The 25,009-nt window shown below is 40.9% G+C and overlaps 2 protein-coding genes across 3 annotated transcripts in view; both read right to left on the bottom strand.

Annotated features, from left to right (window-relative positions):
- Positions 1–4,831, bottom strand: part of RIMKLB (ribosomal modification protein rimK like family member B) — a 130,643-nt gene extending 125,812 nt beyond the window's left edge. For both annotated transcript variants that reach the window (XM_053661685.1, XM_037167802.2), the window contains exon 1: positions 4,649–4,831. The gene's annotated coding sequence lies outside the window, so the exon portion shown is untranslated. The remainder of the gene's footprint in view (positions 1–4,648) is intronic.
- A 4,320-nt stretch (positions 4,832–9,151) lies between these two features.
- APOBEC1 (apolipoprotein B mRNA editing enzyme catalytic subunit 1) lies at positions 9,152–19,157 on the bottom strand. The gene is made up of 5 exons (XM_037167864.2): positions 18,784–19,157; positions 12,480–12,507; positions 10,864–11,261; positions 10,032–10,150; positions 9,152–9,301 (listed from the first exon to the last, which is right to left on the bottom strand). The coding sequence occupies exons 1-5, from the start codon at positions 18,818–18,820 to the stop codon at positions 9,152–9,154; spliced, it is 732 nt and encodes a 243-aa protein (XP_037023759.2). The 5' UTR covers positions 18,821–19,157.
- Positions 19,158–25,009: the final 5,852 nt, after the last annotated feature.

Below are 25,009 nucleotides of genomic sequence, written 5' to 3'. Positions count from 1 at the left end.
TTCCCAAGGCCGTGAATGCATCTAGTTGGTGAATCTCACACTCATTGCCTTCACTTGTCATGTGGGTTATACACTGCACTGGGTATTTCTTTTAACCCCTGTTAGGATCTCTTGTTTTAGCAAAGAAAGATGAGAACTCTTGTCATTCTCAGATTGAACATTTTCTGGTTGAAGTGAAGTAGAATATGCCACCCCAAAATATGCCACTTTGGTATATTTTTTTAAAAGATTGTATTTTTAGAGAGAGGGAAAGGAGGGAGAAAGGGAGAGAAACATCAGTGTGTGGTTGCCTCTCGCATGCCCCCTACTGGGGACCTGGCCTGCAACCCAGACATGTGCCCTGACTGGGAATCGAAGCACTGAGCCTTTGGTTTGTATGCTGGCACTCAATCCACTGAGCCACACCAGCCAGGGCACACTTGGGCATATTGATTATTTTGAATTAAAGATACTTGAAAAGTAACTAAATAAAATTTAATTTAAAAAAAAAAAAGATACTTCAGAAACAGTACAAAAAGGATACTCTGGCCGTTCTTTGTCTCCCTGAATGCAGGAGATAAGTCTCCCAAGAGGAAGGTATCCTCTCTGTACCAGGAGGATAGAAGGCGTCCTCACCACCAGAGGCAGGAGGGTTAAAGCCCAGAAGGCAGTATATACAAACCTCGTTACTTCACCAATTTACTCCCCAACTCAAACCCCATTTGTCCAAAGGTTTAAAGTTTTCTGTGTAGGTCACTTCTCTGAGTCATATATTTTTATGAAGATCCCATATATAGGAAATTTGTTTTTCTCCTGTTAATCTGTCTTATGTCAAGTTAATTATTAGACTAGCCATAGAACCTTAAAGGGAAGAAGAGGAAAATGTTTCCACTCCTGCATGGTTTTATTATTTCCTTAGAAGACTAAGTTTCTATGATACACAACACTTTTTAAATTTTGTTTGTGCATAAAGTTTTAGGTCCTTGAACAGGAAGCTGACAGCCCAGAATCTGTATTTTAGTATGACTTTATTGTTCTCTATGTATCATATAGGAGGTAACTTCTATTTCTCTGTGGGGAAAAAAAGTCTTGAATGATATATAAAACTTACTGCAGGTTGAAAGCTCTATTACCTTGCTGTATGAGAATGTTCATAGGAAACATGACTTTCCAGAGAAATGTGATTAGGGCACAGCGAGGAAACTGTACCAACATTTTCATATTCAGGGACTTAGGTATTCAGGAAGATATAGAGTCTTTTTTTTTTTTAATTTTAAGATTTAGAGCTCTGGTTGGTGTGTCTTAGTGGACTGAGTGTCATTCTGTGAACTGAAAGGTCACCTGTTCGATTTCTAGTCATGCCTGGGTTGTGGGCCAGGTTCCCAGTTGAGTGTACTCGAGAGGCAACAGATCAATGTATCTCTCACATATCGCTGTTTCTCTCCCCCTCTTTCTTCCTTCCTTCCTCTCTCTCTAAAAATAAATAAATAAAATCTTTTAAAGAATTTTTTTAAAAGACTTAGACTATTTTACCTCTACTGCTTCTCTGGATATATATAATCTCTCATACAGCTTTCATTTCATACCATCATTCTAGAAAGCACTGTTCAAATCTTCTTCCTGATGACCAGCCAGAGCCTGGGAAAATATTTCCTGCATTTATCTGTCCGTGAACATGGCTGACCCAGCAACCTCGCCTTCACAGAAATCCCGTACAATCATTACTCCTCTTCCAACAGAATACCATACTGCAGCAGCTGTGGCTACTCTAGCAATTTGCTCGTATGTACTCTCACAAGCCCAGGAAGAGCCGTAGACCATTAGCCAGCTTTTCTAAGTCATTTGATACATTTTGGCATAAAATGAATGCATCACATACCAAGAAAAAAACTCAAGCTAAAGATTGACTGGTTGGCTTCTTGACACATCTCTCCCGCCTCCAGCCCAAACTGGAACACTACCTCTTTTCTTTCATCTTTTCATTTCTTTTTTATTTATTTGCTTATTTATTTTTTATTAAATACTTCTAAATTTTATTATTGTTCGAGTACAGTTTTCTGCCTTCCCCCCTCCTTCCCTGCCACCTCAACCCTTCCCAAATCCCTCACCTGTTTCCACCCCTCCTTGTTTTTTTGACCTTGTGTCCTTGATAGTTGTTCCTGAAAACCCTTCACCCTCTTCCCTCCATTATCCCCTCCGTTTCCCATCTGTGTTTTCTTTTCTTTTCTCTTCTCTTCTTTTCCTTTTTAAGCTACTTAAGGTGATAGAATGAATAAATTCTTTAATCCTCATCTTCAACAATCCCTCTCTGTACAGATATACCCTCCCTGGATATTTTAGGTCACAAACCAGTATCCAGCCCCAATAAAAATGATAAAAAATCCAGTGCTGGAGGAAGTACTGGCCTTCCTCTGACTCCTTGGCCACATCTAATACGGAAGAACATGTGACCCAAAGACAAGTTCTGGGTACTTACACCCCATAGTTGGGGACACAAGAGTTATACCTAGGTTCCATTCTATACAAGTGTCCAAGCTGAGGGGTGTCTGCTTTATTAATGGCTCTAGAGGCCATAACAACTCACTGATACATGCATCCGCATGCTAGTATACAAAGACAATCACCAAATATTGCCAATCACTCCAAAATCTGGGAAGAACGAGAATGTATTTCCTATTGATCTCATAAAAACATTTAGAATCCTGGCCAGAACAGATGGTGCAATTTAACTATTCACAAGGGCTTAAGGTACCAAAGAGATAGTGGCATGTCCTGAGGCTACTGATAGCTCAGAAGTTGTCCCCTCTCTTGGCCAAGAAGCCAGGAGCAGGTGTGGCTTCCAGGATCTGAAAGGGGTCAGGGTAGAACTAGTCTGAAGTTACACATCATTGGAGAGGTAGGCTCAAAGCCTGGTTAGCTTGATGCATAGCAAGCTGTTCCAATTTTTGAACCATGAAATCTGCACAGCACAAACAACTGCCTGTGAGTGTTAATCAAATAAAATCTGCCTTTAGGGTTTTAAAGCTGCCATGGTTGATAAAATTTGGGTTTTTTTTCCTTCTTATGTTCATTCTATGGGGGAGGGGGTCACTTACTCTTTATTGTAGATAAGATCCAAATTCAAAATTGAGCCAAGAGAGATCAAGTTTGCAAAGGGCTTCATAAAGATTAGTGAAGCTGAACTAGCCTTATAAACAAAATCAGTACATGATAGAATGATAAAATTAGAAGGAACCTGTAGTGATCATTTACTTGGGTTTCAAACTTACATATTTTTTTGTCCTAAGATGTTTTCAATGACTATGTATGCCCAATGATATCTTTTTGTTTTGTTTTTATTTTTTATATATTTACTTTAGCTAAAGAGAGGAAGAGAGAGAGAAACAATACTTGGAAACATCAATTTGTTGTTTCCAAGTATTTATGCATTCAGTAGTTGATTCTCATATATGTCCTGACCAGAGACCGAACCTGCATCCCTGGCGTATCAGGATGATAACCCAACTGAGCTACCTGGCCAAGGCATAATGAAATGTTTCCACACTGGTTTACACAAAGATGAGGTTTCCCAAGTAAATACTACAAAGAAAAGATGACAATGATTTATATAGCAATTGAAACTTGAGCTCAGAATTCCATCCCGTGTCCCAAGGTGGCCCAGCTATTCCATAATTTTAATTTATTCAAGCACCTGTGAAATTTGGCCCAGTGCTTGGTGTTTTCATTCAGGCTTCTCTTGACAGTGGCTATTCTTGGTTGTAAAACAGATTGGTTGTCTGACTGGTTGATTCCCTGTTCTGATTTTGTTGCGATACCAGTTGTTGATTTGACTATCACTCCTAATTATAAGTGGTGGTTGAAGTCATGGAATGGATGAGCTCTCCTGGGAAGTGTGCTTATACAGTAGGAGAAAACTGGTATTTGAGCACTGTGAAAGCAAAAAATGGGTTCTGTTTTATTCACTGCTATATCCCCAGATTGGTTTTACCCAATCTATTGAATGAATGAACGAATGACCGAGAGGTGATAATCTTGTGAAACATTGATATTTTAGGAGTGGGCAGAGTAAGAAAAGCCTAGGAAGAAAACTGACAAGAGGGGATCCAGGAATAATAATGTGGTCAAACACATGAATATGGCAAGTAGATAAAAGAAGATAAAGATTGAAGAAAGCTCATCAGTGTCCTTAGCAAAAGTTTTCCTTGCCCTGGCCAGGTAGTTCAGTTGATTAGAGCATCATCTGGATATGCCAAGGTTGCAGGTTCAATCCCCAGTCAGAGCACATATAAGAAACAATAAATAAATGCATAAGTAAGTGGAAGAACAAATCAAAGTCTCTCTCTTGTTCTAAAATCAATATTTTTTTAAAAAAAAAATAAAACAGTTTTCCAAAGAGTTGAGGAACAAAAGATAAGGAAATAGAATAATGAGTACACATTATTATTTCAAGAACCCAGCTGGGAAGAAATGGACACACAATAATAACAGACAATTGGAAAGTAATGGGAGAGTTACCCTTCTCTTCTGGCATATAGAGTTTCATTATCATTTTGAAAGTTCTCATAGATCTTTAAAAACTCCACAAAATTATTCTAAAATTCATCTAGTAGAAGAAATATGCAAGAACACCAAGAAAATTCTGAAAAAGAAGACCAGTGATGGAGCTTACCTCTTAGTCCCTTGACCTCCTCCTTTCTACTTCTCTGCTCTAACTCAGCCAGAGGCTCCCCTGGTCATACCCTCGGTGAGGTCAACAATTACAGCTATTTTGCTTTCAAAATAGTTTATCCATTCTGTTTCTGACCACAACATACTGTTCTTCAAGCTTGATTGTTTAAATATACCCACTATGCCGGTTTAATGATCTTATCAAGATTTTCAGTTCATTGCCTTTCTGACTTTTTCCAACTCACCAGCCCTCTCCTTTTTTCCTCTTCTTTTTTTAATCCAGCTCAAGGACATACTAACCCAAAGGGGTTCCGGTTAGTACGTCTCATTCTTTTTATTGCTCTCATCTTCCCAAATCCTAAACCTGCCTAGCCCGTTTAACCATCAGCTTTCTCCATGCTTTCATTCTCCACCACAGCACAACTAAAGAATGCCACAAAAAGGCAAGTTAAAGACTATAACTTTATGACAACTATAAATGTATAGTCCAACCATCATTGCAAGTAAGTCCTTACAACCGTACACTATAAGAAGTCTACCCAACTCCTCTCGTCACCTCATTCTCCTTACTTTGGTGGGAGAAGATGGAGATGGGTGAACATATTCATACTCTGATAGAAACGTCTTTCTAAGCATCGTCAAATAACAAAAATAAGACAATTTAGTAACAAGTTTGATGTCCTTTATTCAAGGGAAAACAATTTGTGGGTTGGGGAGGACAATGCCTTACAGTCGGTGGAGCGCTTTTCCTGAGGGACATTTAATACAACATTAGAAGCAGCAGCATGAAAACAGGGCACAAGTGGCTGTGCTGGCAGGTCCTACTTTCAAGGTAAGCTAAGGTTAAGTGGGAGGATTCTGACTGGTGTGTGTTCGATTTTTTTTAACAGTGAGACATTTCCCACAAGTACAGGATGACTTAGGTTTTTCTGGCCTCCAGTTTGTGGGCCCCTGAATTAGTTTTTGAACCCAATTCTATTCAGTGGGGGGGGGGGGAAGGTTTCTCTCCCACCACACCAAGCAATGCTCAGGTCACCAGCCGGATATCCCACAATTCAATGCAATACTGATACTACCTACCAGAAGATAGCATAAGGTTCCACAGGTTAAGGGTCCAGTCCTACAAGACTGTCCCCCTACCCCATCCTCAGATGCCAATTGCAAGCCCAGATCATTACCTATGCTTCTGACTGACCAGCTACATATGGAGGTTTCAACAACACCCTCCAACTTCAAATGCCAAATGCAAGTTTATATTGTCAACTGTGCTTCCGACTAACTGGCTATAAATCAGAGGTCCCTGTGTCTACCTCCTAAGGATCAAATAATTTGCTAGAGTAGCTCGCAGAACTCAAAAAAACATTTTACTTACTAGATCACTGGTTTATTATATAAAGATATAACACAGTACAAACAGATGGAAGAGATGCACAGGGAAATGTATGGAGAAAGAGCATGAAGCTTTTATGTATGCGCTCTCCAAGTGCACCGCTCCCCCCACATCTCCATATGCTCACCAACCCAGAAGCTCTCTAAACCCTATCATTTTGGGGTTCTTATGGAGATTTCAATACATAGGTATAAGTGATTAAATCATTGGCCGTTGGCAATTGGTTCAGCCTCCAGCCCATCTCCTCTCCCAGAAGGTTGAAGTGTGAGAATCAAAGTTCCGATTCGCCAATCACAGTTTGGGTTCCCCTCACCACAAGCCCCTACGATTAGATGACCTACAGACATTCCAAAAATTGCAGACAGATCGAAGTGCTAAAGTATAGAAAACCTGGGTTCACCTCTTCCCTCAAATATACCGAAACTACAACCGAATATAAAGTAGCTCTCTCTGAGAATGACCTGAAGACTAGCAGAATAGATTCTCTACAACTATGGATATAAAGCAAAAGCCATATTGAGACAGGTGAGAGGGGCAGAGGTGTGGCAACCCATAAACAGGAGGGATATCAGAAGTGCAGGGAGACCCCCCCAGAGACCAAGCTCTTAGAGACCCAACTCAGGCTCCCCTGCCTGGGAGGCCTGCGTCAGGAAGAGGAGCCCCCATAACATCTGGCCATGAACACCAGGGAGGCTTACATCCCAAAGAGCTGATGGGAATATGGAAAACCAAGAATCCTCCCTTAAAGGGCCCATGCACAAACTTACTCACTCTGAGTCCCAGCATGGAACAGCAGGTTGAAAGGTGCCTGGGTCATACGTGAGGAAGATATATTGACTAGTTTTAGACTGTGTGCCTGGAGGATCTGTGGAGGTGTTCTCCAGGAAGGAGGCACTTGCAGGCACCAATTTTTCATTGTTTGCTTTATTTGTCCTGCTCCCATCCAAAAGGCCCAAACTGGCAGGCACCAGGTCTGACACTCTCCATTAACCTGCTAGTTTATCCACCTGCTTGTTATTCCCCTGAAGACCTTCCCAGCCCAATCTCCTCACCCAGTCCAGTGTTTACCCTACAAACCTGCTCTCCATCTCCAAGCAACCAGCAGATACCCTGTTGGTCCTCCAAATTGGCATCCCACCTTCCAGTACTCCAAGGGTGCTCTAGCAGGCTTGCAAAGTGGTAGCATGCCCCCAGCACCCAGCAGATGGCACAAGTGCACCCCCAAAGTGGGATCGAGGGGCTAGCCTCATCCCCCACTAATACATCTGCCACAGTGACACTGCCACAGTGACAACCAAGCCTTATAGCCAGGTAGGCCAGGGGCCAGCCAACAGTCTCAACAGTCTCAACCCACTTGCTGGGGGAGGCCATATGCAGCCCACACCGAGGACACCCCTGGAACACGTGGCCTTGGTGACCACTGAAGTTTGTGCTACTGGGCCCCACTGGACACCTACATAAAGCCACTCTTTCAATATCTTTAGATGTAGCTGATCTACCTAATAGGTAAAAACAAACACAGAGTCCTAGGCAAAATGAGAAGTTACAAATTATGTTCCAAATAACAGAATGAAGCAAAAACCTAGTAAAAGAACTAAATGAAATGGAAATAAACAGTCTACCAGATAGATTTCAAAGTAATGGGCACAAGGATACTTATTAAATTTAAGAGATGTATGGATGAACACAGTGAGAAGTTTAGCAGAGAGACAGAAAATATTCTTATAAAATAAAAACTGAAGAATACAATAAGTGAAATGAAAAATACACTAGAAGAAATCAAAGGCAAAAGAACTGATTGGCAACATAAAAGAAAGGTGCAGGGGAAGGAAGGGGAAAAACATCGATGTAAGAAAGAAATATCAATCGGTCGGCTCCTGCATGCATCCCAGTCAGGGGCTGAACTCACAACCCAGGCATGTGCCCTGACTGGGAATTGAACCCACGACCTTTCAGTTTCCAGGATGATGCCTGAACGATTGAGTAACACTGGCCAGGGCCTATTTTTAATTTTTTGAGGAACCTCCATACTACATTCCATACTGATTATACCAATTTATATTCCCACCAACTATGTATAAGGGTGCACGGCCAAAGCCTTTCCAACATGTATGTCTTGTCTTTTTGATGATAGAAACTGTATCCCTGCCTGGTGTGGCTCAGTGGATTGAGTGCCAGCCTGAGAACTGAAAGGTTGCTGGATTGATTCCCAGTCAGGGCACATGCCTGAGTTGCAAGCCAGGTCCCCAGCAGGGTGCATATGAGAGGTAACCACACATTAATGTTTCTCTCCCTCCTTTCCCTTCTCTCTAAAAATAGATAAATAAAATCTTTTTTAAAAAAAATTCTAACATGTGTAAGGTACTATCTCATTATAGTCTTGATTTTCATTTTTCTGATGAGTAGTAATGTTGATCAACGTTTTTTTGTTTTTAAATATCAGTGTATGGTTGCCTCTCGTGCATCCCCTGCTGGGAACTGGCCTGCAACCCAGGCATGTGCCCTGCCTGGGGGCTTTTCGATTTGGGAGACAGTGACCAATCAACTGAGCCACACCAGTCAGCGTTTTATTTTTTTTAATAGCAGAAGAAGTGATTCAATTTCTTGAAATTAGTATTTTTTGAAAATCCTCACCCCAAAATATATTTATTGATTTTAGGGAGAGGAAGAGAGAAAGAGAGAGAGAGTGAGAAACACAGAGAAACATTGATGTGAGACAAACATTGAAGGATTGCTTCCCGCACATGCCCTGTCCAGGGACCGAACAACCTAGGTATGTGCCTTAACCAGCAACCTAACTGCAAACTTTTGGTATTTGGGACGACACTCCAACCAACCGAGCCACCCAGCCAGGGTAAGGCATTGCTCTAAAAGGCCTAGAGAACAGACAGTGGGTGCTTCTCTTCTTTCCCTTTGTGTTAGTCATTTGGTGATTTACTGAAAGATGGCAGTTCTGGCTGAAAACTAGGTGTATTTTTCATTTTTGATACTATTATGAATGGAATGGTCTTCTTTATTTTTAGATAATTTATAGTTTGTGAATTTAAGATGCAGAAACTGAGAATTTCTAGATTCTAATGACACTGAATCTCTAGTGAATCATTATTGCCTTTATTATCTCCAAGGGACAGGAAGTTGTATCGCCCCTGTAGCTAAAAGGATATGGGGTGGAATCATTTGGTAATGGCAATTTTGAAGGTTAAGATGGAACCATGTAAGCTGTTTCTGACATCTTCTTGAAATCATTAAACAGGGAGGGAGATTCTGAAATAAAAAAGAAGTTAGAATAATATTTTTCTTCATCCTATTATTACACAAACATTTTATAACAGCATTTGGAAGACCACTGAACTACTCTCAAGAGAATACAAATGCGATACCTACATTTCTTCAACAGAATGATAAACACCGATATAAGAAAGGAGAATATCTGTAATTCTGTAAAGTCAATATGTGTTATACTAATAATGATATCTAATTAATAGGGAGACCATATATATCTTAGGCCAGTTCATCCATTTACTTTTCCCACTTACTTTCTAGAAAGAGATTGTCTTACATTTTCTTAAGATAGGTCAAGTAGTTAAATAACTAAGGCTCAATATAAGTGACAAATGGTGAAGAGAGTACGTGTCAATATTATTAGGCCCTGGCCAGTGTGGCTTAGTGAGTTGGAGCATTGTCCCATAAACCAAAGGGTTGAAGGTTCGATTCCTGGTCAGGGCACATACTCAGGTTGCAGGTTCAACCCCTGGTAGGGGCAAGTACAAGAAAGCAACTGATCAATGTTTCTCTTTCTCTCTTCCTCCCTTTCTCTCTCTTTCTCTCTTCCTCCCTTCCTCTTTCTGTAAAAGCAATGAAAAAAATGTCCAAAAATGTCCTTGAGTGAGGATTAAAAAAAATTATCAGGGAAAAAAATTATCAGAGAAGATTTTGAAGAAGGATGCTATTTTCTTTGTTTGCATTGGAATCTTTGTCTCTTAAAATAACTTACTAAAATTATGCAATGGAGTTCCAGTGCATACAGCTCCATCCACAGAGGCAAGTATCTTGGCCAGTGAACATCTTCCCCAGGTGGATAGTTGACAAAATTCCTCCAGCAGTGATCATGCTCTAAGGAAATAGAAAACTCAGTTCATTCAACAAATGCAACTAGAAGCTACCTAAAGAAAGCCGAACTTAAATATATACCATATATAAAGCCCTCTGTCCTACTTGATACTGCTGATGGACTAGACTCCCCCAGAATCCCCAAAAAGTTCAAAGTTCATTTCAAGATGGCTGAGTCCTGTCTGGTGTGGTTCAGTGGATTGAGTGCTGACCTGTGAACCAAAAGGCCGCCTGTTCAATTCCCAGTCAGGGCACATGCCTGGGTTGCAAGCCAGTCCCTAGTTGGAGGTGAGCAAGAGGGAACCTATTGATGTATCTCTCATACATTGATATTTCTCCTTTTCTTTCCCCTCCCTTCCCCTCTCTCTAAAAATAAATTTAAAAAATATTTTTAAAAAGAGAGAGAGATGGCTGAAAGGCCATAGTGGCAATGTAGAAAAAGGAGTCATATTTTTTATACTTTTTTTACAATGAATTTCAGAGCTGATCCTCTTATATATTATTTTGAACTTTTACTTCTAGATTTCCACTCTGAGACAGACAATCTCCTGCCCTGGAAACATATCACCACCACAATCTCTCATAAATACTTAAGATTCTTGTTTATTTTTCTTTAATTAAATTCATTAGGGTGAAATTGGTTTATAAAATTGTCTAGGTTTCATGTTTATGTATACAATCCTAAAATATTAAGATTCTTGGTTAATTGCTTTTACCTGGGGCTCTCATGATCTGGATAACCACACCACTGCTAACGAGGTCCCTGAGTCCTTGTCGATTTTGTTGATCTGTGTGGTGATAAAGCCGAGCTACATAAATAACTAAAGTCACACTAGGTCGTTGGCGCAAAAATTCTCTAATAGCTTTGCAGCATTCCCAGCAGGGACTCCAGGACATGAACCAGATAATCGAGCAGCTGATGGATGAGCACAAACGTCTTTCTGAAGCAAACTTTTCTATAAAATTGACTTCAACATGCTTGGTGGTGTTTTTGCCTGAGTTTCGCCAGATCTTGTGACTCGCGCCCCACTTGATTTCATAGAGCAGACAGGTCTCTTTCCGGAGCTCTCTGGGGTCAAAGAACACTTCAAATTCCCAAGGTTCGATTCTTCTCCTACAGTGTAAAAATGCACATTGTCATGCAATTTTTACCGGAACTTTAAAAATCATTTAATACTCCCCTCTTCTATAAGATAGATCCAAAACATAACATATCAGGAAACTTTTTTTTTATGTCCTAAAATTATTTGGGGATGTCCATTTGAATTAGCAGCGTTTCTATTACAAACACAGTGAACAGATTTCTCCCAACTCATGTTGTTTGGCTACCACTCCCTCCATACCATTGCTTGTTTGTCTTGAATTCAAGTATAAATATGTCCGTTTTCTCATTATATTCTAATCTTTCTGTTTTACTCTTAAAGGTGCCATGTCCCAATTGTTAATATTTACTACTCCTCAGGTATGGAAGCCTCAAATTACCAACGGAATTCTATTGCCAAGCCTATGAAGAGAGTAATTTAGCCTCAAGATTCCTCCACATTAAATTCTGTATATTAATACTTCATACAAAAGAAATTCAACCTGCTGTAAATGGCATCTTTAAATCTTACTCTCTGTGTGTCTAAGCTGTGACTGGAGAAACTCAGGATTGTGCTGCGGACTCTCCTTTCCATGGCTGAGTCATAAGCTTATTACATTCTAATGCTTCTCACTCACCCCTAAAGTATCGCATTCATTACACACATGAGTCCTTCTATCCATCATGAGATAAAGCTTTTATATTTCTTGACAAAAGTCCCCCTGTTGTAATAATTTGTCTGGAAAATGGGCATGTAATACAAAACAGGAAGATGAAATCAAGGTGACAAATCAGTTCCTTAGACTTTTCACGAATGGCTATAAAAAAAACGTGTGATTTAAAGAGAGAAGAGAATAGTGTGATTATAACAGAACAAAGCTGGAAGGTAATTCATTTAAGCAGAAAACAAAAGACATAGAAAGCAATCAACATAGAGAATGAAGTTGGAAAAGGGAAAAAAAAGAATGGGAACATGGTAAAAGAAGGAAAAATTATTAAAAAGGCTATAGTCCTCCAACTCTTTTTTTTTTAAGAGTGAGAAATATTGGTTTGCTTTTCCACTCATTTATGCATCACTGGTTGGCTCCTGCATGTGCCCTGACCAGGGATCAAACCCAAACCTTAGCATATTGGGACAACGCTCCAACCAACTGAGCTACCTGACCAGGGTAGTTCTCTGACTTTTAAACACCAAAGTTGGTATTTATTCTAGGTTGAATTAAGTGCAAATTATGATAGCATTATTCTTACCTCGCGGTGGGATCGCCAGCTGAAAGACCTGTTGACCGAGAGATGAGTATGTCAATAACACCCATATACAAATTGAGTTAAGAAAATAAAATGCTCTGTTCTTCTAAAACTGCCAACAATATCAGAAAATAGAGTTAGAAGATTCTCTCCTGGACTAGCTCATTGCATCAAGAAAAGCAAGATTTTTAAGGGCTCTGCTGAAATCTATTTGCCTGAACAAGGTAATCTTCTTTACAGCTCCAATGGAAGGATTAAGTGCAATGATAGCATCGCTTCTCAGAGCCTCCTAGGTGTCATTCCTATGCGCCCCCATAGCGTCCTCCACTTCCTTCATCAGAGCAGTTATCATGCTACATCATGACTACCTAGCTGCATGCCTATAATAACATATGGATTACATATATTTTGTTCCAGACTCTAATCTACTGAGTAAATGACTAAATGAATTTCACCATAGATCTTCTCTATCACAGAATAGCTATCTACCTAGATATATGTCTCTGTACATCTGTATCTACACAGAGAGTAAGAGACTGGATTTCTCACACATTGCTGCTGGGAATGTAAATTGGTAGTCACCCTGGGAAACTGTTTCACCATTTCTTAGAAAAAATCAACAAAAAATATAAGTACCATATAACCCAGAAGAATTCCGCTTCTGGACATTTATCTTAGAGACAGGAGAATTTATGTTCACACAAAAGTCTGTACACAAATGTCCATATTAGCTTTATTTGTAATATTTAAAAATTGGAATCTGCCCATACATCCAACAGGTGAATGGTTAAACAATTTGTGGGGCATCTGTACCATGGAATACTACTCTGCAGTAAAGTAACAAACTACTGATATATGCAGCAACTTGGATGAATCTCCAAGGAATTATGCCAAGTGGGAGAAGAAATTAATCTCCAAAAATTGCACACTGTATGATTTCATTGCTATAGCATTTTAAAATGACAAAATTCTAGAAGTAAAGACAGATCAACAGTTGTTATCAAGGGTGAGGAATGGAGTGAAGAGGGAGGGAGGAGGTTTGACTACAAAAGGCATCTGCACCAACTGGGACTGTTCAGATTTGTTTGTGGGGTAAACACACAGACCTGTACAGGTGACAAAATTGCATAAAGCTGAACACACCCACACAAGAGTACGAGTAAAACTGGAGAAAGCTGAATGAAATTGGTAGATTGTGTCAATGTTAATATCCTGGTTGTGATATTGTTCTATAGTTTTACAAAACGTAACTATTGGGGGAAACTGAGAAAAGTGTACAGGGAGTCTGTATTATTTCCTTTTTTTTCATAAAATTTTTTAAAGAAGATTTTTTAAATTTATTTTTAGAGAGAGGGAAAGGGAGGGAAAAAGATAGGGAGAGAAACACTGATGTGTGAGAGAAACATCTATTGTTTGCTTCCCACACACCCCCAACCTGGCCCGCAACCCAGGCATGTGCCCTCACTGGGAAATGAACCAGTGACCTTTCAGTTTGCAGAATGATACCCAACCCACTGCACCACACCAATCAGGACTGTAGTATTTCTTAAGGCTTCATGTTTTAAGCTATGATTATCTCAATTAAAATTACAATTTACAGAAACAATATTTGGTAGTATGGAGAGAAGCTGGGAAATCATTGGCTTAAAAAAATTTTTTTAAACTACAAATCAAGAGAAAGGAGAAAAGACATCAGCATAAGTGATGGGTAAGCAAAAGTATTTGCAAAAAGCATACAGGGAGATGTCATTGAACCAGTGAAAGAGAACCAGACTTCAGTTGGCTCTCTTCCCAATGGTTATGGAAGGCACTGACAGCAAAATCCTGCTGCAGAGACGTTCTAGAGGGTAGCAAATTTCTCTCTTTCAATTACATTACCCTGGAAGGAGCAAGAGAGATAGGCAATAATCATTGCTCTTAGAAGAAGGACAGAACAGTGGGGCCAGCAGCAGAACCGGGAACTAGGAAGTAAAAGCTGATGTGGTATGTTACCAGTTCCCAACGCACAAGGTATCGGAGAGTGGGATATAGCTGTCCCCCTTTACCCACAAGGGATGTGTTCTGAGACCCCTCCGTGCATGCCTGAAACCAGAGTGGTATTGAACCCTATACATACCATGTTGTTTCTTATATATAAAGTTTAATTTCTAAATTAGGCATGGTAAGAAATTAACAATGATAACTAATAATAAATAGAACAAGCATAACAATATATTGTAATAAAAGTTATGTGAATGTATGTGCTCTATCTCTCAAAATACGTTATTGAGCTGTACTGAACTTTTCACTTAAAGAAAGCACTTTACAGTTTCTCCTTGACAAATCTGAAATGCCAGCATCACTACTCTTGTGCTTTGGGGCCATTATGAAGTAGAATAAGGGTCACCTGAACACAAGCACTGTGATACCACGAAGTAACCTAGAGGGCTACTGTGTGACTAAGGGCAGGCTGGGAACATATGTACCATGGATCCAGTGGACAAAGGGGTGCTTCATATCCTGGGTGGGACAGAGCAGAAAGACACAAGAAGGGCACACAATTTAAAACTTATGAATTGTTTGTTTCTGGATTTTTAGTTACTATTTTCAGACTGCTATTGACTGCAGGTAACTGAAACCATGGATAAGGGAGGAGTGTCCTCCTGGTTCCTGCTTGTCAGAAGACTCCCTGGAATTGCCTGGAGCCCAGCTGGTCCTGTGCCCTTCAATTGGCTATCACAAAGGGGCAAAATACCCAGCACATCCAGGAAGAGAATATTAGTGACCAGCAGATAAGTCACCCCTGGAACCCGGCAAAGTACAATCTCCACAGGGTGGGGAGAGATTCACTTATATATTCTTTCAACAAATTCTGAGAGCCTATTAAATGTTAGTCTCTGTTCTAAATAGAAACCAGGAACAAAACAAACCCTTATCTTCATGTCAGTAGAGCTTATAAAGGGGGAGAGAGAGTATATGTAAACAAATACAGATATTAATTTAACAGTGACGAGTGCTATGAAAAGTATTGTAACGAGAACAAAGGTGAAGGCAGGACGAGGCAACCTTGCAGAGGTTAGTCGGGGAGGCTTTTTTGAAGAGGCCTGAATGGAAAGTGAAGCAAGACATGTGGACATCAAGGAAGAGCATTCTGAGCAGGGGAAACAGCAAGTGCAAAAACTTAAGGTGAGAAGATGCTGACATGTTTGAGGAAGAGCAAGGAGTAGCCTTGCTAGGCCAGAGGGATCAAGATCTACAATGGTGGCCCTGGCCTGTGTGGGTCAGTGGGTTGGAGCATTGTCCGTTAACCAAAAGATTGCAGGTTCGACTGGCGGGCAGGGCACACGCCTAGGCTGCAGGCTTGTCCCTGGTAGGGGCACATGCAAGAGGCAACAGATCGTATCAATTATTTCTCTCTTCCTCTCTCTCCTTCCCTTCCCCTCTCTCTAAAGCCAGTGGGCAGGTGAGGATGAAAAATAAAAAGATACACAATGATAAGAGATGAGCCTGACTATATAGGGCCTTCTACAGAGTGTGGGAATGATTCAAACTAAAAAAGTACTAGGTTTCAGAGGATTGTGCCTCTCAAGACCCAGAACTTTGGGGATGAAATGCGCACTGATCTAGCCTGGATCCAGACTAGTCATGGGGCAGAATTCCAAAACTTGGAGAGCAGAGAGACAACTCGTGTGTTTTACTTGGGAGAACATAGGCCATTTATTTCGGCAACGAGAACTCACTCATGCTAAGGATTTCCCCTCTAGTTATTCGGAAACTAAAATTTGCCTGGGGTGACATTAAAAGGCTCAATTACCATCACTAATGTCTCTTTTCCAAGAAAGCAGAGGTCCGTAAAGCTAGACACAAACCAAAGATTTTCCTACATGATACCCCTTCTCAGTGGGTCGGAGAGAGACACAAAAGGCCCTCCCACTCTGAGAGCGAAGTGGCATGTGGACCCACAGACAGCAGGTTCAGTCCACCCTCCAGGGCCAACCTTAACTCTCAGGTGCTATTTCTGAACCATAGTCACATCCGGGTGACACTTCCTCCGAAATAGGAGGTGTTCTGCTCAAGGCTGTGTGTGTGTGTGTGTGTGTGTGTGTGTGTGTGTGTGTGTGTGTGTTACAAAAACAACCCCCAGCCCCTGGGGTCTTTTCTTCCTCTGATTCTTCATGCCAGCCATCACCATTGCGTCAGGAACTGTGGCTCTCAATGCCGGAGTTTGGTAAAAAGGAAAGGAACTATTTAATTAAGTTATACAGGTTTTAGAGTAATGGCGGAATTCTGCCATTAAATCTCACTCCCTTTAGAAATGAAGATACACCCCAAAGACACAGCCCTGCCGTCCCCCCTTTGCCCAGTCAGGCCACTCTCAGAGCGCTCCAGTCAGAAGTACCGCCTTCCGCAAGACAAAAAACAGTCCGCAGCTCACTTCTCCCAGACCCTCCCAGTAATCTATCTGTGCTCTGCTGAACAGGTCTCCCACAGTTCCCAGCACCATCAGCTGTGTCCCTTCGGTCTCCAGTTCTTAATCCCAAACCATTCCGCACCTCCTCATGGCTAGCCATTGAGAGTCTTTTTGCCCCTTTTTTCCCCACATGGTCCCGCATTATTTCTCATCCTACATGTCTTTTTGTTTAAATCCCAGCCTGGAACTTCCTCTGTAACCCTAGTTCTGACTCCTCCCACAATCGGCTACACCTGCTAGCACTCTCCTATTCTCTGCCTTTCATGGCTGCCATAGTTAGTTCAGGCAGGTGTGGCCCCCTGGGGCGGAGTGAACCATCTTCAAACTCTCACACAGGCCTTGTAATGGGTGGTGGGTTCGGGGAGCTACCTCCCAGCTACACCATGAGTCTGGATACAGAACAGAGTCAAGAAACACTAGCCTAAGTGTGGCCTGAAGAATAAACCTCACCCTTAAAAGAAGGAACAGGGAATTTGAGCACTCAGAAGGAAAAGAAAAGGGATGGCTGAGACCTTGGAATAGGCACTGTTCAGACCTTAATCCAAATCAGGGCCCTGCAACCAGCTGATCTACTCCAGGGTGGGCCTTACAGAAACACAGAGGCCAGACCTACAAAAGAAGGTCATATCAATGATGGCAGGGCACTTGCTTTGAAGGAGGTGAAACAGCAGTGAGAACTTCAGAAAGAGAGAGACATTCTCAGTATCTACCCTTGGGATTTGAAGCAAAGATACCTGCCACGTGAGTCAGGAAGGTTTGAGGGATAAAACACACCACTTTTTAAGGAAAGTCCAGGGAAATTAACCTCGTACTTCAACTAAATAATGTCTTTAGTCCTTCCCCCAACATGACACTCACAAGACAATTTTTAAAGGGAGAAAATATAATGGAGAAAAAATATTGTTTTCTAAAACCCAAGACCGATAGCTGTATTATCCCCAGTCACGTCATGCCCGCACTCCTGCAATGATCAAACTGGTCTTCCTGCTTCCAGTCCAAAAGGCATCAAATGCCAGGTACGTGTGTCGAAAGCAGTATTTCAGTCATCTCCGGGCTATTTCCAAGTTCTCCAGAGATGTTCTCTCACCAAAAAGATTGACCTCAATTTCCTTAGCCTGACGTTCAAGACCCTGTATAATAACACATCAAATTTGCCTTCTAATTTCACTGGAGATTACTTCCACAAACTCTTCTCTAGCCTAACCAGTCTACTCCGTATATTCCAAACACAATCCTCTCAAGATCTTGTGTCAACCAACCTGGAATCGCCTTCTGTTCGCCAACCTAAATTCTACCCTTTTAGAATCCAGTTCAAATCCCACCTGATCTGAAAATTATTCCCTTCCAGAGCCCGCTGTGTTCTCCCTCTCTCGTGAATGTTTTACAGTTAACTAACTAAACCTTAAATAATTAACATGTCCCTGTGCTATCACTTCTGTTGTTATCTTAAATAGTTATTTAACAGTTGTACATTTTCCTGAATTTTTTATTATGGTGAAACAAGCCTTGATTTAGTGTCATTTGATCAAAATCATTTGTGGCTAGGAATAGTTACTATTAATATTAATAATAAATCTTATTTAACTGAGCACGTCCAGTCACCATTCTGGCAAAACTCCAGATTAATCCCCTTCAAAAAAAGAACACCAAAAAAGAACAAAAAAACCCAAAACAAATAATAATACTTACAGGAAGGCAGATAATTTTTAATGAAGTAAATAAAATCATATTTTTAAGAGAATAGTATTAATGTAATGATAAATAGGAAAGTTGGAACTTGCCCAAGGACACAAGCAAGACACACACACACACACACACACACAGAATTTCTGCTCGCTTCAAGAATACAGAGCTCACCTGGACCTCGATCCGTTTCACCTGTGTCGGAAGCCATGGCGTCCTGTCACTAGACCTCTTCCCTGGTGCGACAGATTGTGCTGATTGCTCCGTCTGGCAACGCCTGAACATTCCTCTCTGGTGTGACCACTGCCACCTGCTTGAGCAGAGGATGACTCATTCCTGAGTCTGGGGCACTCACTGGGTATCGAGGCTGTATACACAGGTAGCAGATTAAGAGAGAATTTGGGGTTGCAAAACAGTTCATGATACAAATAATGAATTCTGTAAAGTAAACCCCTGAGGATATCCGAATTACAAAGTTCTTCCCTAATAATATCTAAATTTTTTAAAGTTCCCTTTAAGTTAAGGCTAAGGCAAGACCGACGCATCACTCTTTCTTGGTGAACTGGCCTTGTTCTTTAGCTGCTTTTCATTTATTTATAACTTCCTCTTATTTTGCTCTTTGGCCCAGCTCCTGTTGGAAAGGGGAGGGGCACTGATAGATGCAAAATCAGAAGGACTTTGGCTCCTGAGTCAGGGAAGACCAAGTCCACTTACGTTTTCATATCCTCTGCTAAGAAGTGAATACTATACATCACAGGTGGCAAACACAAGGCCTGTGGGCCAAATACGACCCTCCACCTTGATTTCTACCTGGCAGCAGCTCCAACCTCCTTGCCCCTACTTAAGGAGTAGTTACATTTATACAGTCCTAAAATTACATTTGGCCCTTTGAAGGCAACCATAAGGCTGATGTGGCCCCCAGTGAAAATAAGTTTGACACTCCTACTATACATAGTCCCTGTCGCCATTGCTTCCTGTTGCCCAAAACCTGGGTCAGCCCCTCAGAGTTTTAGCACACATTCCAAGAATTGAGGTCTCAAATCTAGAGCCCCTGAACTTTGAATCTCAAACCTTATGAAATCAACATTTGAGTCCTAAATATAAGACTTTCCTTAATGATGAAAGTCAAGTGGGAGCCCTCACAAGGTGAAGCAGTTGTTTGGAGCGGCAGGTGAGAATTGAAGAAGGAGCAGGGTGCCACATCGTAGAAGAAGGTCCTTGAGAAGCCAAGAATTTCACGTGTGGTAGGTAGAATAATGACCCCCCTCCTAATCCCTGAAACCTCTAAGTATGTTACCTTATAAATGCAAAAGTAACTTTTAAGAGGTGTTTAGGGTAAGGATCTTGAGGTAGGGCAGTCCCAATCCAATCACAGGGACCCTTAAAAGAGGGAGGCAAAACAGCCAGTCAGAGAAGGACACATGAGGATGGAAGCAGAGATGCGAGTGATGTGATTACTGGCTGAAAATCAGGGGCCATGATTCAAAGCATGAGGACAACCTCTAGAAGCTGGAAAAAGCAAGGAAGTAGATTCTTCCCTTGAGCCTTGTGAAGCAATCTTGCCCTGATAACATCTTGATTTTAGCAAGATTCTATTTCGTACTTCTGACCACCAAAGCTGTAAGAAAAATTTATGTTGTTTTCCACCACTAAGTTTGTGAAAATTTGTTACAGCAGCTGCAGGAAACTCATACCGTAAGACACACGCCCAGGTGGCACATATGCAATAGTTAAGGTGGTATGTAATTTGAATTTGTTTCCACTAGAATTCTTATTGAATGCTTGATCCATCTTCTGTTTTGTTTTCAAAGAGAGTGAAGATAGGTCAGTGTCCTGTTCCTGGAAATTGGAGTTTTAAAAAATGTATACATATGTGACCATTCCACAATCAAGATGTTTAAAATTCTCATCACCCCCAAAATTCTCTGCCAATCTTGCTACTCCCAGTCCCAGACAACTGCTGATATTTCTGTCACTATAGATTAGTTTGTACTGCTCTATAATTTCATACAAATGGAATCATACAATGTTTTTGCTCAGTTTCTCTTTAAAACTGATCCATGTGATTAGGTGTGTAAGAGAGCTATTGCTTTTTATTGACAGGTAAATTCCTTTATATTGGTATGACACAATTTTTTATTCATTCACCCACTGATGGACTTTGGGTTATTTCCAGTTTTAAGCTATTACGCATAAGGATGATATTAACAACATTGTGTTTACTTCCTTATATAAACATGTTTCTTTTTCATTCTCTTGGGTACAGAACCTGGGAGTGGAATTGCTGGGTCAAACAGATAAGTGTATATTTAACTTTTAAGGAAATGCCCAACTGTGTACCCTGGCTGGTGTGGCTCAGTGGATGGAGTGCCAGCCTATGAACTGAAAGGTTACCAGTTTGATTCCCAGTCAGGGCACATGCCTGGGTTGTGGGCCAGGTCCCAAGTTGGGGGTGTGCGAATGGCAATCAATCCCATATCAGATATTTCTCTCTCTTCTTTCCCCTCTCTCTAAAAACAAATAAATAAAATCTTTTTGAAAAGAAAGTGCCCGATTGTTATACCAGTTTATGGCCTCACCAGGAGCATGTGAGTTTCAGTAGCTTAACATCCACAGTGACCTTTGTAATGTCAACCTTTTTAGCTGCAAATTTGCATGACTTTAGTATCTAACGATGAATTTTTTAAAGATCTTATTTATTTATTTTTAGAGAGGGGAGTGGAGGGAGAAAGACAGGGAGAGAAACATCCATGTGAGAGAGAAACATCAGTCAGTTGCCTCTTGCATGCCTCCAAGCAGGGACCTGGCCCACAACCCACACATGTGCCCTGACCAGGAATCAAACCAGTGACCCTTGGGTTCACAAGCTGGTGCTCAGCCCAAACTGAGCACCTCCAGTCAGGGCAGCACTTATTTCTAATAGATTTTTTTTTTTTACAGATTCCTTACTGTTTTCCAGGCAGCTGATCATATTGTTACTTCTTCCTTCCCAACATGTATGCCGTTTATTTCTTCTTGTTCCCTTAGCGTGATGACAAAGTACTTCAATAAAAAGGTCACTAGAGAAGATGAGAGTGATATCTCTGTGTTGTTCCCAGTCTGAGGGGGCAAACGTTCAGTTATTCACCCTTGAGTATAATGTCAGCTGTAGGTTCTTTACAGATGCCCTTCATCAGGCCAAAAAAGTTTCTCTTCATTTCTATTTTGTGGAGAATTTTTATCATGAATTGTAGTGAATTTTGCTACATTTTCTTTTGCATCTATTGGGATGATTATCTGATTCCCTCACCCACTTCAAGGCCTGTGAATGAGTGGGCCTGCTGAATAAGCTTACAAGTCTTGAAGCTTACAAGCTGTACAAGTGTACATTGTTTATATTTATATTTATGTTTATGTTTGTACTTATATTTTGGAGCAAGGATTCCTATCCTGTACTGATCTGCCCAAATCACAGCACATATCTTGACTCGCAGAACTCAGGCATGTTTAACAACTGATCCAACAGATTTAAGATTTTAATAGAGATACAGGATGACCTGGGGCCAAGGCCACTGGGCCTGTTCCTCTCTAAGGCATGACAGTGGCCTCAGGAGATAACATGATGAACTCAGGAGTAAACAAACCTGCCAAAAATAGAACTATGAGCAGGAGGAAATAGCCACTATCCTTTTCATAACTTTTCAAAAATAAAGTGAATGTATTAAACACAGACCCCAAATGAAAAGACTAAGGAAATACATCAGTACCCATTCAGTTCAATTCAGAAGTAAATGTAACTGTGATCGTTTGGGCTTTGGATACACATTTGCAATTTCAGAAAGGAGCCCAAACAGACTTACCTAAGAAAAAGAAGTTAAAAAAAACATGAACAGTGAAAGGACAGCAAACTCACACTTATTAACAACCACACCTAAAACGAAAGCAAACTAAAAGGACAGCTAGATCAGGAGTGGAACGATAGAAATGGAGATCACATGGAGGGCTAGCAATAGGGGAGTGGGAGGAGGAGATGGGGGGGAGAAGGTACAGAAAATAAGTAGCATAGACAGTAGGTAGAAAATAGATGGGGGGTGAGAATAGCATGGGAAATATAGAATCTAAAGGACTTGAGACACGTGGACATAAACTAAAGGGGGAGTAATGGTGGGGACGGGGGGTAGGGTGGAGGGGAATGAAGGGGGGAGTAGAACAACTGTAATGGCATGATCAATAAAAAAATAAATTAAAAAAAAAAAAGAAAGGAGCCCAAACAACTCAAGGCTTAAGGAAGAAAGACCATGCAGGACAGGTAGACAGATCCTCATCAGGTATGTCAGGAGACCAGGATTATTAAAATCACTGTTGTGCTTAGGAAACAGGAGCAAAGTTGCCTCTCCCCAAAGCAGTTGCAATCTCCAAAGGGAGGTGCCCTGCAGCCTGGACACACCCCTGCGTCGGGGAAAGAAAATACTAGAACATCTATTCCTGAAACACCGAGGTGAGCAGAAATTATTAGAACTTCTATTTTATCTAAAAGTAAAACTTAATAGGAACATTTTCAAGATATGTACAATATAGTAATATAATAATTAACATAATTTTGAATAAATTGGTATTCATATATTGGGGCATATGCTGGTTTTTCACTTGTACATATTCACATAATTTATAAGCAAATGTGCTATATGTTAAGCTCTATGATATAAGTGACTATCTTTATTTTCAGGACCTGGTACAAAATTGGCATATGAAAGACACAATAAAAGTCAGTTGCATGAAATAAACCTGACACTGTGGAGATAAATTAGTTCAGAAATAATCTGCCCTCGGTCCATTTCTCCATCAGGAAGGACATTGGTGTTGAGGAGAGTGTGACTGCCTTAGCTTCCAGTGCTTTGACAAAAGCTCAAATGTGTGGCCTTCTGGCCAAGGGTCTGTGGTTTTATCTGTTGGAGCCGGCATCGTATCCCTGGGCCTTGCAAGATTCCGTAAGTTTGCTGTGGCTGTACCAAGAAAGAAGGTATAAGCAGACTTCTATGTAATTATAGTTCCATGAAAGAATTTGAGGATATGAGGAAGACTGGTATCTTTCAGAAGGCAAAGTGATTTTGGAATGTAAAGAATTTTGGGGCCCTGGCTGGTGGGCCCAGTGGGTTGAGCACCAGCCTGTAAACCAAAAGGTCACTGTTCAAATCCCAGTCAGGGTATATACCTTGGTTGTGGGCCAGATTCCTGGTTGAAAGTGTGTTCATTGATCTTTCTTCCTCCTTTCCTTTAACTAAAATCTTTTTCTTAAGAATAAGAATTTTGGGGTGTTGATTTTGTGGAAGTTTGTCACTGACCTGTGTTCTTGAACTATAGAACATGAATATTTTAGCTAAGGAATAGCTTCTATTAATAAACAATTTAACAATTAAAAAAAATAGCCCTGGCTCGGAGGGGGGACGGATGTAGGCTGTTAGAGGGGATGCAAAGGCAACCACACTTGATGTTTCTCTCTCTCTTTCCTTTAGATAATATATTTTTTATAATATCTACCCTGCAAGACAATTTGTAACATTTGGTCAACTTGATATGGGATGTCTGCCCCGCTCCCCAATCAGGGTGAGCAGCTTATTTACTTGAGAAAGCAAGCTTAGCATGTAGTATTATAACTAAGAAAGGCAGAAATCAGTCAAGCATATTATATAGCCTACTTGAAGAATAGGAGCTGTGAGTCTGAAATGACTAAAATTCCTTTAGTATCTGGACCTGGAGGTTAACAAATCTTGTCACTCAGATCAGGTAACTAATTCCCTTCCTGCCTTCCCAGTACACATCCAGGTGATTACTAGGTTTCCCAGCGTACTTTTTTATCAGTGTGCTGGCTGGCCCTCTTCCCTTGGCGTCTTACCATAAACTCATATGTTGATCAATAGTTCACTGGTGAAGTTTTAAGAATTTTGTTCATGCTAATAAAACTCCCTTGTTCAAGTCTGAGGTGCACCACCAAGAATCCTGGGCCCACAAAGAGGACGGAAGCCCCACCAAAGCACCACCGCCTTTACCAAAGCGACCACCTGTCGTCTTCTGCTACACTAGTTTATCAACAATTTAACCAATAGGATCTGAAAGTTCTCTGTAAACATGTTGGTATAGGTTACTGTCGTTGGCACCATCCTGATTGTTCCACGAACTTGTTCTAGATGATTTGTGTTCGAGGATATGCACTCTAATCTCTGTAGCCTCTTCGTTCTCCTTACAAGTTGCCCACATTCACTGCTGCCCTACACTAAGTCCTAGCTGGACAAGTAGATTGTAAGAGATTTTGTGTCCATTCTATAGCACGATTCTAGCAGTTTGTTTGAATGTCCCCAATGCCCAATAGCATAAAGGATAAATCAATTGTGTGATATGCTTGTAATGGATTACTACTCAGCAG

Source organism: Artibeus jamaicensis, unplaced genomic scaffold (genome assembly GCF_021234435.1).
Source record: "Artibeus jamaicensis isolate MK-2021 breed Jamaican fruit bat unplaced genomic scaffold, CSHL_Jam_final contig_233, whole genome shotgun sequence".
In the NCBI taxonomy this organism is placed as follows: domain Eukaryota; kingdom Metazoa; phylum Chordata; class Mammalia; order Chiroptera; family Phyllostomidae; genus Artibeus; species Artibeus jamaicensis.
The sequence above is the reverse complement of the archived record's forward strand: the minus strand, read 5'-3'. Positions and strand labels throughout refer to the sequence as shown.